This window comes from Eptatretus burgeri, chromosome 3 (assembly GCF_056783735.1).
Source record: "Eptatretus burgeri isolate ZD-2024b chromosome 3, Ebu_testis_v1, whole genome shotgun sequence".
Lineage (NCBI taxonomy): Eukaryota > Metazoa > Chordata > Myxini > Myxiniformes > Myxinidae > Eptatretus > Eptatretus burgeri.
The window spans coordinates 120,922,495-120,936,968 of NC_140963.1; the positions used below are offsets into that span (position 1 = coordinate 120,922,495).

At 50.7% G+C, this 14,474-nt stretch overlaps 1 protein-coding gene across 1 annotated transcript in view; it reads left to right on the forward strand.

The window, feature by feature from the left end:
- The first annotated feature begins 568 nt into the window (after window positions 1-568).
- Window positions 569-14,474, forward strand: part of LOC147030866 (uncharacterized) — a 51,590-nt gene continuing 37,684 nt past the window's right edge. The window contains exons 1-2 of the mRNA XM_085875387.1: window positions 569-1,167; window positions 12,235-12,360. Coding sequence (XP_085731513.1) covers window positions 12,291-12,360 — 70 coding nt within the window. The 5' untranslated portion in view covers window positions 569-1,167; window positions 12,235-12,290. The remainder of the gene's footprint in view (window positions 1,168-12,234; window positions 12,361-14,474) is intronic.

Here is a 14,474-nt window from a genome sequence, read left to right on the forward strand (position 1 = left end):
CCCGTGACTGGCTCCTGGCGGTAGTTTCAGGAGGGTCACGACTGAATTGTCCGTCCGGTGGGCGACGCGGTTGCGATTGGAGTAACACAATCGCTAGCACGCCTGGCGGGACAGAATTCGTAACACTGGTGTCCGGGAGTGAGATTCGAATCCACCCCGTCTCCAACTAAATTCACGGGAATCGGTTCAGGGGTGAGTGCAGCAACCCCCCCCCCCCCCGTTCACCCCAAATTACGAGCGATTCAAATTAAATTCTTCCACGGGATAAGATGGCATTTGAAGGCGAACAGGAGCCGGGGGTATTAGAAATGGACGTGGAATTGGTAGAATCCATGGCTCAGGATGAGAACCCCGAGCAGGAAATGCTTGTTGTGCAGGAGCAATTCCCCCCCCCCAACCGAACCCAGAACCCGAAATGGGCGCGGCAGCGGTGGATGACACCCCCCCTCCCCTCCTCCGTCAAGGTCCTCCTCCGGTCTCCGGCGAATCCACGCCTAATGATGGCGAAGCGACCGCCACAGACCCACCTGACGTGGGCCAGCGATTCATAGTTCTGCTGGCACAAATGAACGAAATGAAAACAAATGCGCAACAAATGGTAAGAGAAATGAACGAAAAGATGGATACAAACACAAATAAAATAAAAAACGGAATGAAAGAAGAAATGAAAAAAAATGATGCCTGCAGGCGGGCAGAATGGCGATTGAGAGGAGCGAAACGCGGGCAGTGGAGCTCAAAATGGCGGCGCCACGTACTGGAGCGAACGAGCTGGGGGGGAGTGCAACGGCTGTCAGGCCCGCAATGGAGGCGGGTGAGGGCGAATTAATTCGGGAGACGTGTAAAACGAGACTCGCAAAGATGAGGGAGAAAGTGACGGTGACACAGAGGGAAAAATTAAATGGAGAGACTGAGACATGTGGAAAACACGGAGAGACGACGGAGATAATGGACGAGGGGAAATAAATAACAGAGACACGGGAGGGAGAAACGGTAGAGGAGAGACTACACGGATAAAGACGGGGTGAAAAACGTGCAGACACACACAGAGTTCGTGGAGGACGATGAGGGGAGCTCGGGGAATGTGTCGTGACCCGGTGCAAGCAGCCAGATAGCCTCCTTCGGGAACGGAGGGAGACGCGATTCTCCCTTGAAGCGGATCACGACCAGGTGGGTCCGGTTGAGCTTTGCGAGGTCGAGGGGGCGAGTGCTGTGGACGGGTGAACACGGAGCTTGGGGGGTTTGAAGGCCCCGGGAACCTTTGTGGTGACGCGATTCCTCATTGTGAATGTTCCTGTGTGTGTGTTCAGGAGTGAGGCGAAATTTGTGCTGAAACGCGCGCATAGTGTGTGAAAGGCGTTGTGTGAGTAAAGTGGTGTGCGAGGTTGCGAGTGGGCCGAAGTGCGTGCTTCCCAGCACGCCGTGTGTGGACGAAACACCCTGTGTGAGTGGAACCACGTGTGCGAGGAAAATGGCATGCGTGTGTGAGGGACAGCGTGTGTGAGGTCGTTGTGTGTGGGGAGATTACGGTGGGCATGTGGGAGCACGCAGCCGCATCTCCGAGAGTGAGTGTCATGGTGAGGAGTGTGAGTCTCGTGACACGCGGGAGTTTGAGCGCGTGGATGGAATGGCGACGAAGATGGCGACAGAGAGACAAGGGCCGAGTCGCAGCCGGAGATGCAATGGGGACCGCGCCGGGTTCACCCAGCGGCGAGCGCGACGTTCGTGCCGTGCTGCGCACGAGATGCCGCGTACGCGTCTGCGGGAGTGAAACCCGGTCCGGAAACGCCCGCGGTGGATGTTGCCGATCGCGCAACGGATAAAAGCTTGGCTGGATTACGGATTCGGACCGGATGGGTTCTCCACGCGGGCGTGTGTGAAGCTCCAACGGGCAGAGCACATGTGTTCGTGTGGGGAACCCCTCGAAACGCGAGGCTTGTTTTTTGAACGCGCAGGGTGACGTCATGGCTGCACGTAGGGTTGGAATCCGGCAGGAGGGGTATCCCTACCGGATGGTACCGTCCAAGAGGGACGAGGTTCGTGAACAGCTGCCATGACGTCACGCCAAAGGTGGGCGGCTGTGAATTGCCGCGCTGGTGCGCAGGCTGCGAGTTGCCGCGTTGGTGATGCGCAGTTGAAAAAAAAGCAAGCCTCGCTTCGGTTGACCAGGATTCCCGGGCATGGGGTGGAAGACCCCCCTGCTCGGGCACAGGATAACACTAGTTAGGGGGAAAGGTTAGTGTTATTTAGACCGGCTTCATGGGGCAGGGGTAAGTCCTTATGGAGCCCGTGGAATGGATGAGTTTGAGGAATGTCAGTTCAGATTTAGGATGAGATATGGAAGATGGGAAATAATATTTGAGGACAGTGATATACTTTGATGTGTAGAGGGGACGTAGCTTAGCTACGTAGGTTAAAAGGAACGTGCTATTGTGTAAGGGACTGTGGTGTATTGGCATCGAGCGTTGTGGGGGCGTGGAGGAGTTGTGATAGTAGTCATGTGTCTGCAATGAATATAGCTGTTCTCGCCCGCTCGGGACTTGGAGCACCAGTTCGCAATATGTGGTATCATTAGCAGTGTCTTGTAGGTCGTGTGCCTGTAGGGGGCATCCTACGCCTACCCTCTCGCTCGAAGCAAGAAAGCGGAGTTGTGTTCCCCTCCGGCTCGTGTCTGCCTGTTCGCACCTCGGCCACGACACCACAGGGACGACGTGGGAGCACGAGGTAGTTAGGGGTTTTAGTGAGAGGGATGGCAGAATTCAGCGGGGTGAGTTGAAGAGCGGAAAGGAAACATGATGAGTGAGTGAGGCCAGCAGGTCTGAGTGTATGGAGTGAATGGGGAAAGCATGGTGTGATGAGTGATTGGGGGTAAGAGTGATTCCCACCCAAGGGACCCTGGGGTCAGTGTAAAGTGAGTTCGTGGGTTAGTTTAATTGACAAAAATGGAGGTCGTTTTGCTGTTGGTGGGAGTGTAGGCTCGATACCCATTTGGAGGGGTGCAGGAGCCCTGTTGACGGGCTGGGAGCGTGGCTGCGAATGGTGAGTATCGTGGAGTGGGTACCCCGGGCACTGGGCTAGTCAGCCACGGTAGGCCAAGGGCCCATGGTGGGGCCGGGATAGCGTAGTGGGCTTGGGTGCGCCCGCATTATGCGGGGGCCCGGGGCGCCATTGGCCATGTGGGCAGTGGCGTGGGCACGGGTGACCCTCGGAAAGGGGCCAGGGAAGCCAGCCTGCCACGTGAGCGTTTCAGGGGAGTCGCCATGGAGGGCACTCCCCGCTGTTTCGGGAGCTGGTAGGCTCGGAGGCAGTGTTGTGCCCAGGGTTGCCATCGTAGGAGAATCGGCAGAGGGTAGTGCCTGCCAAGGGAGCCACGCGTCCCAGACATGAGACCGTGTGAGGGCACGGAAGGAAAATTGGGGGGCGAGGCCTGAAATTTGAGAGGACACCAACACAGGCGACGGGAATCTGGGTTGTTAGAACCAATAGTTTAAGCGAGAGGCGCTTGTTGAAAGCCCTGGGGTAGTTCAAAAGTCAAATGGATAGGGTAGATAGGAAGTGTACCCCTCCGCACCATCCATCCCTTCGCTCTCGTTGTGGGCCGCTGAACCCACTTTGGGTAAAGATCCCTGAACTCCGAGGAGGCCATCTTGAGGCTTGAGTTGGGCCTCGACACAAGACGCTAGCTCCACTCATTCCCCTCCGGGAAGGGAACGTAGGGGTTGGGAGTAGGCTAGGACAGGATAGGTTAGCCGAACAAAGACAACAAAGGGGGTTAGGGGACGATTCATAGTGGGAAAGTAAAAATACAAACAAAAAAATAAGTTGGGGCTAAATTGGGTTTTACAAATTAAGGGGGTGGGTAGGTACAGAGACAGGCAAAGGCGATAGGTTGGGAGGGAGACAGCAGGTTAGGTCCGAGCCCGCCTTCCGAGTGGCCAGCACCACCGCACTCCCTCCACCAACCTCCAATGAACAAGGCCTGTGCAGGCCACTTCATCGGCTGGCTGTTTGCTGCAAGGCCTGTGTCGGTCGGATCGTCTGTCGGCTGTGATTGCTACAAGGCCTGTGCCGGCCATTTCGTCTGCCGGCTGTGTTTGCTACAGCGGCCTTGTCATGCCATGCCTTGCCTGCCTGCCTTTGCCTTGGCCAATGCCTGCTGCCCTCATCCAGTTGCCCTGTTCTGTTTTGCATTCCCCTCCCCCCCCCCCACCTTGCTCATTGCCATGTACGCCAGGATCACCGCACAAATTTGCAGGGACTGCCCTGATGGCAGCTGCAACACGGGCCTGCACCGGCGGCCCGTGCATCGTTCATTGTTTGTGTTGCTTGAGCCAACACGGAGACTGCGTTTGCGCAGCTCGTGCGCCGTTGTTCGCTGCGTCTATTTCAGAGGGGGGAGGCCTTGGACTGTGTTTGAGCAGCCGGCCACGTTCCCTGTCACCTGCATTTCATGAGCCTTGGACTGCGCTTGAGCAGCCTGGCTCCCTCCTAACTCTTGTGTTCTCCACAGAGTCCATAGGTCCTGGGCCATGGTTTAGTGTAAATTATAAGGTTAAGTTGTAATTATACATGAGTGCACCCCCGGCATGTATGTCTTCGCGCCGGCAATTTAGTTAAGTCGTCTGTATGAGTGGGTTTGTTTAGTTAGTTACTCAGCCCGTAGGTTAATTATTTTGGGGACACGAATACACTGAATGTCGCACTCAGGGATCCGCAGGTAAATCGTACTCGGGGAGAACTTACACATGATGGCACACGAAAATTCGACGACTCGGGAGGAGTCTGTAAAAAATGGAGAGGGTAGTGTTACGGCTGTGGAAATTCGCAATACACCATAATGGTCCTAAGATCAGATATGACGCTAAGTTTATGTGCAGATAGTTCCCTACCGTTGTTTAAAGGGATTTCGTGTGATTCACCGGGCTGCGACTCTTTGAGATAGCCGTTTTTCTTTTTCTATTGTTATTTTGAACAAACCTACACGCAAGCAACAAGCCGCGTTGAAAACCGTCGAACGAAAAAGGGAACCAAAAGAGTTCGCTTTTCGGCGCGCGGATTTTTTCCCGCCTATTTTTCCCCGCGCTTGGTGTGAAGGAAAGGGGGAGGGCAGCTCACCGCCGATTGGTGGATGAACAGCGTGAGGCTGTCGGGGTGAGGGAACGCCCTTTTTCGGGAACCTTCTCAAAGGGAGGTGGAGCCGAAAACAGGGAGGAGCGAAGGGCGGAGCCCCGCGCTATATAAGGCGGACCGCGGACGGGGCTCACTCTCTCTCTCTCTCTCTGTCGGGGTCGAGTGCTCCTCTCTCTTGGCGGGCAGTGTTGAGCTCACTCTCACTCTCTGTCTGGGCCATCGACGTCACTCTCTCTCTGTCGGGGTCGAGTGCTCCCCTCTCTTGGTGGCCAGGGTCGAGCTCGCTCTCAGCTCTCTCTGTCGGGGTCGAGTGCTCCCCTCTCTTGGTGGCCAGGGTCGAGCTCGCTCTCAGCTCTCTCTGTCCAGGTCGAGTGCTCCCCTCTCTTGGTGGCCAGGGTCGAGCTCGCTCTCAGCTCTCTCTCTGTCAGGGTCGAGTGCTCCTCTCTCTTGGTGGCCAGGGTCGAGCTCGCTCTATCTCTCTCTGGTCCATGAGCTCTCTCTCTCTCCTTCTTCTCGGTGCAGCGCTCCTCTCACTTGGTGGCCAGGGTCGAGCTCGCTCTCTCTCTCTGGTCCGGAAGCCCTCTCTGCCTCTCCTTCTTCTCGGTGCAGCGCTCTCTCTCTCTCTCTCGGTCCTGCGCTCATGGTCCGGCGAGCGGCCTGTTGGTGGAGATGCGGACGAGAGGCGCAACAGTGCCGGCTGTCTGGTGGACCTGCGCGTCCGGACGAGGGGTGCCGGAGAGGGTTCGCCGGCCGCGTCCGAGGCCGGAACCAAGCGCGACCACGCAGACGGTCGTGGGAGAGAGACTGGACGACCACTAAAGGGAGGTCTTTTCTTTTGTTTGTGTGTGTGTGCGGGTGGCGCCGTGTCTGACAAGTAAACCTGTATTAGTGCCTCTACATTGCCAAGAATTATAGTCGGTGGTATTGCTCTCATTTCTTTCTTGCCTGTATCCGTGTTTCATTTCGATTTGCCTTGATTGTAAATACGTGCATGATTCCTTGCTTGTGTTGTGTGTGTAATATGTGTGTGTTATGATAAATGTCCTTGTGTGAAATGTATCCCGTTCGTCGTCTTTTTTCCCTTTTGAAAGTGCCATCTTGAATCGCGGAATAAATTAGGAGTGGGTTTTGAACACCCGGGTAAAGAAGAGAATCTGATCCGTCGAGGTCGGCTATAACACCGCTCGGTTATCACTGTCGCACGGAACGGACCGCTTGAGTGGTTCGTGTCCGAGGCTGACCTGCAGCGAGGTACGATCGCCCGGTCGACGACTCGCGCAGGTATTTAGGTAGGTCGAATTTGGCGAGCAACCCTATCCAGCGCGGGTGGGCAATTGGCACGATCGTGGTGAAGTTAAACCCCCACCCGTGACTGGCTCCTGGCGGTAGTTCCAGGAGGGTCACGACTGAATTGTCCATCCGGTGGGCGACGCGGTTGCGATTGGAGTTACGCAATCGCTCGCACGCCTGGCGGGCCAGAATTTGTAACAATATATATATATATATATATATATGTATATATATATATATATATATATATATATATATATATATATATATATATATATATATATATATACATATATATTGCATATCATTGGGATTCTCATGTGTGCACTTTGTGTGAACGTCTTTATAGCTGTGGATGAACTCTGGGAAGGGTTTGAAACAGCAAAGCACTTACCTTGTGAATAGCCTTCTTGGGTTGCTTTCTGCAGCTCCTTCGGCTGGAGAAGTGTGAGAGGTGTCCATTACAAATATATATATAGTGTTGTGGTTACCAAATTCGCAAACCACCATTCAGGTCCCTTCGGTGAGGTATCTCGGTAAGTACATGTGTAGTTAGGCCCAAACCCGTTGTCTAGTGGGAATACATGTCATTCATGCGTGCTGCGACTCTTCAGGATAGCCGTTTTTCTTTTGCTATCTTTATTTTGGACCAACCGCCATGATTACCACCACAACCACAACATCAACCACCAACCACAACGCCGCTTCACCACAACCGCCACGACCTTCACGTCACACCTCGCAACCGTCGCATCGCCACCGTTCTTGCGCCGCCTGTGGGTACCGGTGTTGGACTCGTGCAGGGCGCGCGCCGAACAGCGTGTACAAAATCACGGATTTTGTGCTTCAAAAACGGATCAAAAACGACACACGCCCACTTTTTGCCGTCCAATCGGTGAGCGAGGGGCGAATTGGCCCCGCCCCCAGGGCGTTGGAGGGCGATCGATATATGCAAATTTATGGATCAAAAATCATTCACGCCCACTTTTTCTCGGGCCAATGGGGAGCGAGGTGAAAGGTCGAAGGGAGGGGGTCAAAGATGAGAGGGCGAAGCTACGGGGCTGATAAAAGGACCGTGTTCGTCAGTCCGGAGAGTAGTAGAGTAGGAGAGTCGAGAGGGAACAGAGAGTCAAGACTTCGCGGGCGGTGGAGTTGGCAAGAAGGAGCTGGTCGTCGTGTGCGTTGGAGTCGGAACGGAGGGGACGGAGCTGTGGAGAGGCGGCGAGGGCAGACGAGGGGGTGCTCGAGTCGTGCAGGGAGCTGCACCCCAGGGAGGCCGACAGCGCGACCTGGCCGAGGTGGAGACGCTCGTCGCGGGACAATAAAAATCCTCTATACCCCGAGCATCAGCAACCCCCTCCTGTTTCCCCCCCGCGCTGAGATAGTGCGACCAAGGGGGCCCCTTTCCCACCCCCTACCAGACACTGCCCGCGAGGCCCGCGGAGTTGAGGCACCATCGCCGCTCCGCGTCTCATCACCAGACGGGTAGGCCCGACCCGGTCTCGGCCTCAGGCCCGCCTCATCCTTGAGGGTATTCTTTCCTTGGTTTTGGGTATGTGTTGTCGGCGCCGTCTGTGAAGTAAAATTGTATAAGTGTTGCCGTGTGCTCGGTAGTCGGTAGTAGATCTGCATTGTCTGTGTGTGTGTGTGTGTGTGTGTGTGTGTGTGTGTGTGTGTGTGTGTGTGTGTGTGTGTATGTGTGCTTTCCGTTCGTCGCGAATAAATGTGCTTTTGTGTTGAACTGTTTCCCGCTTCGCTTCGTCATTTTCTTCATTGAATCCTCATCTTGCTTCGCGTAAAGGGTTGGTAGTGGGCTGAATACACCCGATAATTAATCGAACCGTCGAGGTCGACGAATAACACCGCTCGGTTATCCTGATACTACGGAACGGGTCGCTTAAGTGGCCCGTGTCCGAAGTCGACCTGCGGCGAGGTGCGATCGCCCGGTCTACCCTCCGCGTGGGTACTTAGGTAGGTCGAATTTGGCGAGCAACCCTATCCCACGCGGGGGCTGATTGGCTCGATCGCGGTGAGACCGAAAGGTCCACCCGTGACTGGTTCCCGGCGTTAGTCCGAGAGGGTCACGACTGGATTGTCCGTCCGGTGGGCGACGTGCCGCGATTCGAGTTACGTCGCCGTCAGCACGCCGGCGGGCGCAAATCCGCAACAATATATATATATCGAAAATATATTTTTATATATATATTTTTTATATATATATATATATATATATATATATATATATATATATATATATATATATATATATATATATATATATATATATATATATATATATATATATATATATATATATATGGAGATATATACAGACTGCATACATACATATATATGTATTTGTATACATATATTATATATATATATATATATATATATATATATATATATATATATATATATATATATATATATATATATATATATATATATACTGTTATGGCTGTAGAAATTCGCAAACCACCATTCAGGGCCTGAAGGTGAGATAACTCTAAGTACATGTGTAGTTAGCCCCAAACCCGCTGTTTAGAGGGAATTTATGTGATTCATTCGGGCTGCGACGCTTTGAGATAGCTGTTTTTCTCTTCTATCTTTATTTTGAACCGCCATAACCATCAATCCACCACCAAAAACCCTCCACCACCCTCACCTCTCTCCTTCTATGGCCATTCCCGCACCAGCTGTGAACACTGAGCGTTGGGCTGTCTTGGGCTCGTTCAAGCGATACGCACTGAGCCGCGAGTGCAAATAGCGGCCTTTCCGAGGGAGAATTCGGATCAGGAATGCTGCACGCCCACTTCTGATCCGTCCAATCAGAAAGCGCGGAGCGGCTTGTCCCCGTCTCCAGGCGCGTCCGTGTGAAATCGAAATATGCAAATTTTAAGATCAGGGGAGGTTCACGCCCACTTTTCCTCCGTCCAATGGGCGAGCGTGGCTCCGCCCCCGAGCTCATCCTGATCCGGAAATTTGCATATGGGTTCTCCTGCCGGCCTATAAAACGCCGAGCGCAAGGCAAATCGGGGCTGAGAGTTTTGGCAGAGAGTGAGAGTTTTGGTAAGAGAGTCATCGGGCGGAGTGTGGCAGAGAGTGGGGTCGGGTGGCGAAGGCATCGAGTTTGGTTCTGCAGTCGGCTGAGGAGAGTTGGGGGAAGAGGCCAAGGAGCTCGGGTCTGAGGCGAGAAGGACTGCGGTCGGCGACGAGGTCATGGTGGGAGATCGCTCGTCGCGGGACCTAAGCCAGCCAGCCATTCTCCCTCCCCCAGAGCATCAACAATCCCCCCTTTTTCCCCCGCGCTGAGATAGTGCAACTAAGGGGGCCCCGTTCCCACCCCACTCCAAACGTTGTGCCAACGAAACCCGCGAAGGAGCACGGAGTTGGGGCACAGCCACGCGGCCACGTCTGCGGCTCGTCCGCCAACGCACCACGAGGACGCGGGTCTTACCCACCCGGTCTCACGGACCTGGCCGTTCCTTCAGGTCCCGCGCACATATTGGCCTACAGTCCCGTCTGCCCCCTTGTCTATGAGGATGGCTTCTTTCCTTTGCTTTTGAGTAAATGTTGGTTGCCGCTGTGTCTTGTAAAGTAGAACTGTGTAAATGTTGCTGTGTGTACGCGTATTCGGTTGTAACTCTGCGTCGTTGTTTCTTTTGTTTTCCTAATGTAGGTGCATTCTGACTGTTTGGCTGTATATGTTTGCTTTCCGTGTGTCGCGTTATAAATGTGCATTGTGTGAACTGTTTTCCCGTTTCGCTTCATCTTTTCTTTATTGACCCTCCATCCTGCTTCACGTAAAAGGGTTCGTAGTGGGCTAAAAATGCCCGATAATTAATCGGAACCGTCGAGGCCGACGATAACACCGCTCGGTTATCCCGATAGCACGGAACGGACCGCCTAAGCGGTTCATGTCCGGAGTCGGCCTGTGGTGAGGTACGATCGCCCGGTCGACCATCTGCGCAGGTACTTAGGTAGATCGAATTTGGCGAGCAACCTGATCCTGCGCGGGTGGGCAATTGGCACGGTCGTGGTGGGGTTAAACCCCCACCCGTGACTAGCTCCCGGCGTTGTTCCGAGAGGGTCAAGACAGAATTGTCCGTTCCGGTGGGCGAGGCGGCCGCCATTCGAGTCGAGCGGCCGATCGCACACCGGCGGGCGCGAATTCGCAACAATACTAATAAAAGGCAATGTGTGTATGTCAGTGTGTCTCCTCCATAACTCCAAAACTATAAAACCAAGCATCCTGAAACCTTACATGCATACTAAGAAAACTCCACGGAATTACAAGAGTGAAAATTGCATGATTGGGTTAATTAAAACACCCCTTTGAAAGATAATTTACGGCCTTATTTAATTATATCCTTCATTTGGCAATCCTCGGCCACCTCGCTGTCTGGGGTCTGAAGGTGTTTCCTGGGTAACCACGCTGGGGGTCTGAAGCCGCCATGTGTTTTTGACCTGCTCAACCTTAACTTGACATGGAACAAGCCTCAACTTTGAACAAGTTGTTTATCATCGCTACGAATCGCTGGGTACATTGCAAAGCTTATTAATGCCTGGGTACATCAGCGTTCGTTGTTGTATTTTATTTCATTTCCACATATGTGTTTGCCAACGAGTTTCTTTGAAACTAAAAATAATTACAAAATTTAAGCTCCAAAATCGAACTTACAAGCACTTCCGACTCCGAGAAAAGTGTTCATTTGTCCAATTCGGACATATGTGACATTTTGAGCGTCTCCGGGAGGTGTATGCTTAATATGACGGGTCAGTGATTGCCATTTGCGTGCCAAGGAAGCCGTTTCATTTTGACCGTTTAGTTGAAGTGCTTGCTTGAATGCTTAAGCCACATGGCGAGCACTCTCCAAGCTGCTTGGTTGTTCGTTTCAGGAAAAAGTACGTGTTTTCAATCTCACATCGATTTGATCAAGTCCCAATTAAAATCAAGTTTACCTCCCTGTCTTTGCTTGCCATGACAATCACTGCCATTGACCAGTGCCACTCGTACGCTACGGGAACTAAATGGCGCCCTTTCCCCATCGGCCATGCCTACGCAGCAACATGTCTTGTCATTGGTTTGGTAAATAAATGGCCATAACTTGTGAAGTACTTGTCCGATATGTTCTCCTGCATGAGGCATTGCGTGGTGAGGGTACGTGGTCTACCGAGTGCCTTTCTCGTCATGATTGTTATTATGTTCTTTTCATTGTGTTCATCTGTTATGTTATGATTATCAGTTGTTTTTATCTTGTAAATCATTTATAGCTGCGATGTTTTTGTGAGCTTTATTGCTTTATAACGATATAATATGGTCTTATCAGCTTTATAGCTGCGGTGTTTTGGGGGTTTTTTTTCATCATCAAACCATTCATTTTCATCGTTATTATTTATCTTTAAAACATTGTCTTGCTTCATTTCCGATTTAACATAGCATTTATCCATGTTTCGACAACCGCTTTTAAACAGAATCTTCGTCATATCAAACATGTTTGAACCAGCCTGCCAATATGCTTAATCAATCAATTCCTGGTAACTCCAAAAGAGGCAAGAACTTTGATGGAATACTTGCTCCATTACATTATGATTCTTCCAATTATTCTTATTTTTGTGCACTGCCTTCAATAGCTATGTTCGGTATATACATAGCACAATGAGTGTATGCAACGAGATTTCTGTGCAGATAGTGTTTCTATTTTTTAACAGCCCAAAAGAGGCAAAAGATCAACGTGTAAAGAATCATTGGTTCTTGGCTCAATGGGTGTGCTTCGCATGAGATGAATAAATAGCTGACATTTCCACTTGTAGCCATTCTCAACACTGTCAGTATTGAAGTCTTCAACGATCTTGAGAAGTTACAGACGATGCAGATCTCACTTCAAACTCTTCTGCTTCTTTTAGTGGCTTTTGTGCCAGCCACAGTCTACAGCGCAAGTGAGTTTTGCTTATTAATTATCCCGTTTTGTATTCTGTTAGTTCCACCATCGATAATAGAAATTGAAGAAGCATTAAAGCCCAGTGATATTTAATAACTGTTATCATGTGAGCTGATGATGTATTTTGTGATGTAATTTATTCTGCTCGGGCTGGCATGGCTGGCCAAGACTCCAGAGGTATGCGCAATCGCCTCTGAGCTGCCGAGCCTGGGTTCGAATCTCGACCCAGCGATAAACTGACGTCCCAGTGTTTCGCAGGCAGGGTGATGCACAGCTTACATCCGAAGGACTCTTCTTCCAGCATTGGTCATTGGTGGACATGAAAGATCGATCCTTCGATACCCATCCTGAAGAGTAGGCGAGCTATCACCAGCACCCTGAACAAATTACAAATTCCTGCTGTATAACCAGCCACACTCTCAACAATGATGCAACGAGCATGCAAAATGAATGAATGAATTTATTCTGCTTGGATATGCTGTGCTTGTCAAAAGCCCTATCACTGAACATTGTCGCCCGTCATGATCGGTCAACGAAGGACATGTTTCAAAACTTACAAAAGTACCGCTAGGCAAGTTTTTCAACCACAACTTCTGTTATTACCTTCTATGGTACCAAGTCAGAGGAGGCTTTGTGACCAAATCATGCCATGAGACGTCTTCATGTTCAGATTACCATGAGAAATATGGAGGGCGTTGTATGAATGATATACTCACAGTGTTGTCCAAGACATGCCAAAAATGTATAACAAGGTTAATATGTGAGTTAATAATACATTTTTATTTTCTCACCAATCTGAGAATCTTATGTTTTGAAAAATGAAAACACAATTTGTCATGCGTTCTATGGACGACTCATGTGAGCATCTCATTCGTATAACTTCTTGAACGCCCTATATATTTGACGGTGGTGAAAAATTACCCATTTAACATGTTTGTGTTTCACAGTGATCCTCTTATTTATTTACAATAGCCATCGTCGTCGTTGGTTGCCCATTCGTTGTCCAAGATAGCCATTTCATGCGTAGGTTTTTATTCATTACTTGTGCGTCTGCGAATGGGCTGAACAGCAACATCCTCCATCTGCATGGCTTTCTGCACTCAGGACATGGAAAAACTGGCTGATTTGGCTGAGCTTGATTGCTCTTTCGAGCTTGCCTTTTCTCCTGAGCTTTCTGGATTCTTTATTCATAATAAGTGATGTCTCTTCTTCTCCTTCTTTTTCAATGTTCTCTCCAGGCAGTTCTGTCTGAAGCTTGGCTCTCCCAGTCCATGGTTGGCCCTGCCACATTTCCAAACGTTTGCCTTCAGGGAATCTGTGAATCTTAGCCTTGGCCTCTCTTTTGGTAACTTGCGATGACCAAATTTAAGCTGAGAGTACATGATTGCCTTGGGAATTTTATCAGTCATACTTTATGAATGTCCACTCCATCTGATCTCAGCCTTGATTATGGATGCTTCGATTCCAGTCAAAGCGGCTCTATTCAGCACCTCAATAAAGGGCACTTTATTCTGCCACTTGATGCACATGATGCTCCGAATGTATTTGCTGTGGAACCGGTCCATCTGCTTTATATGTCTGGAATAAGTTGTCCATGTCTCATACACATGCAGGAGGGTAGGTATGACCACAGTTTTGTGGACTGCAAGTTTGGTTGAGAGTTTGAAACCTCTCTGTCACACGATCTAAGGCTCATAGCGGAGCTGCCACACACATCTCACACACATGGACATACTGATGAATGCATGAGACATAACACAGAACTGTTAGATGAGACAAACACAGCCACTGAGCTTAGGAGAAGTGCCGTCACTTCCCGGGGCACTCTGGCTCCCGGCGACCACAACAATGGCATTTCCTAAGGAGGAATTTCCTCCTCCCCATGGATGCAAACCTATGGAGATTGTCTGTGCCCTTAACCTTCTAATTGCTAAACGTCGAACAAGTAAGCAGTACGTACCATTTTTAAAGTCTTTGTTACGACTCTACTGGTGTTTGAACCACTGACCTCCAAGATTTGGAACAGAGGCTCGAACCATTACGCCACCAAGTCTCCCTTTTGACTTTCTTGAACTTAATTTCTTAGACCATGTCAAGAATTGAACTTGTACC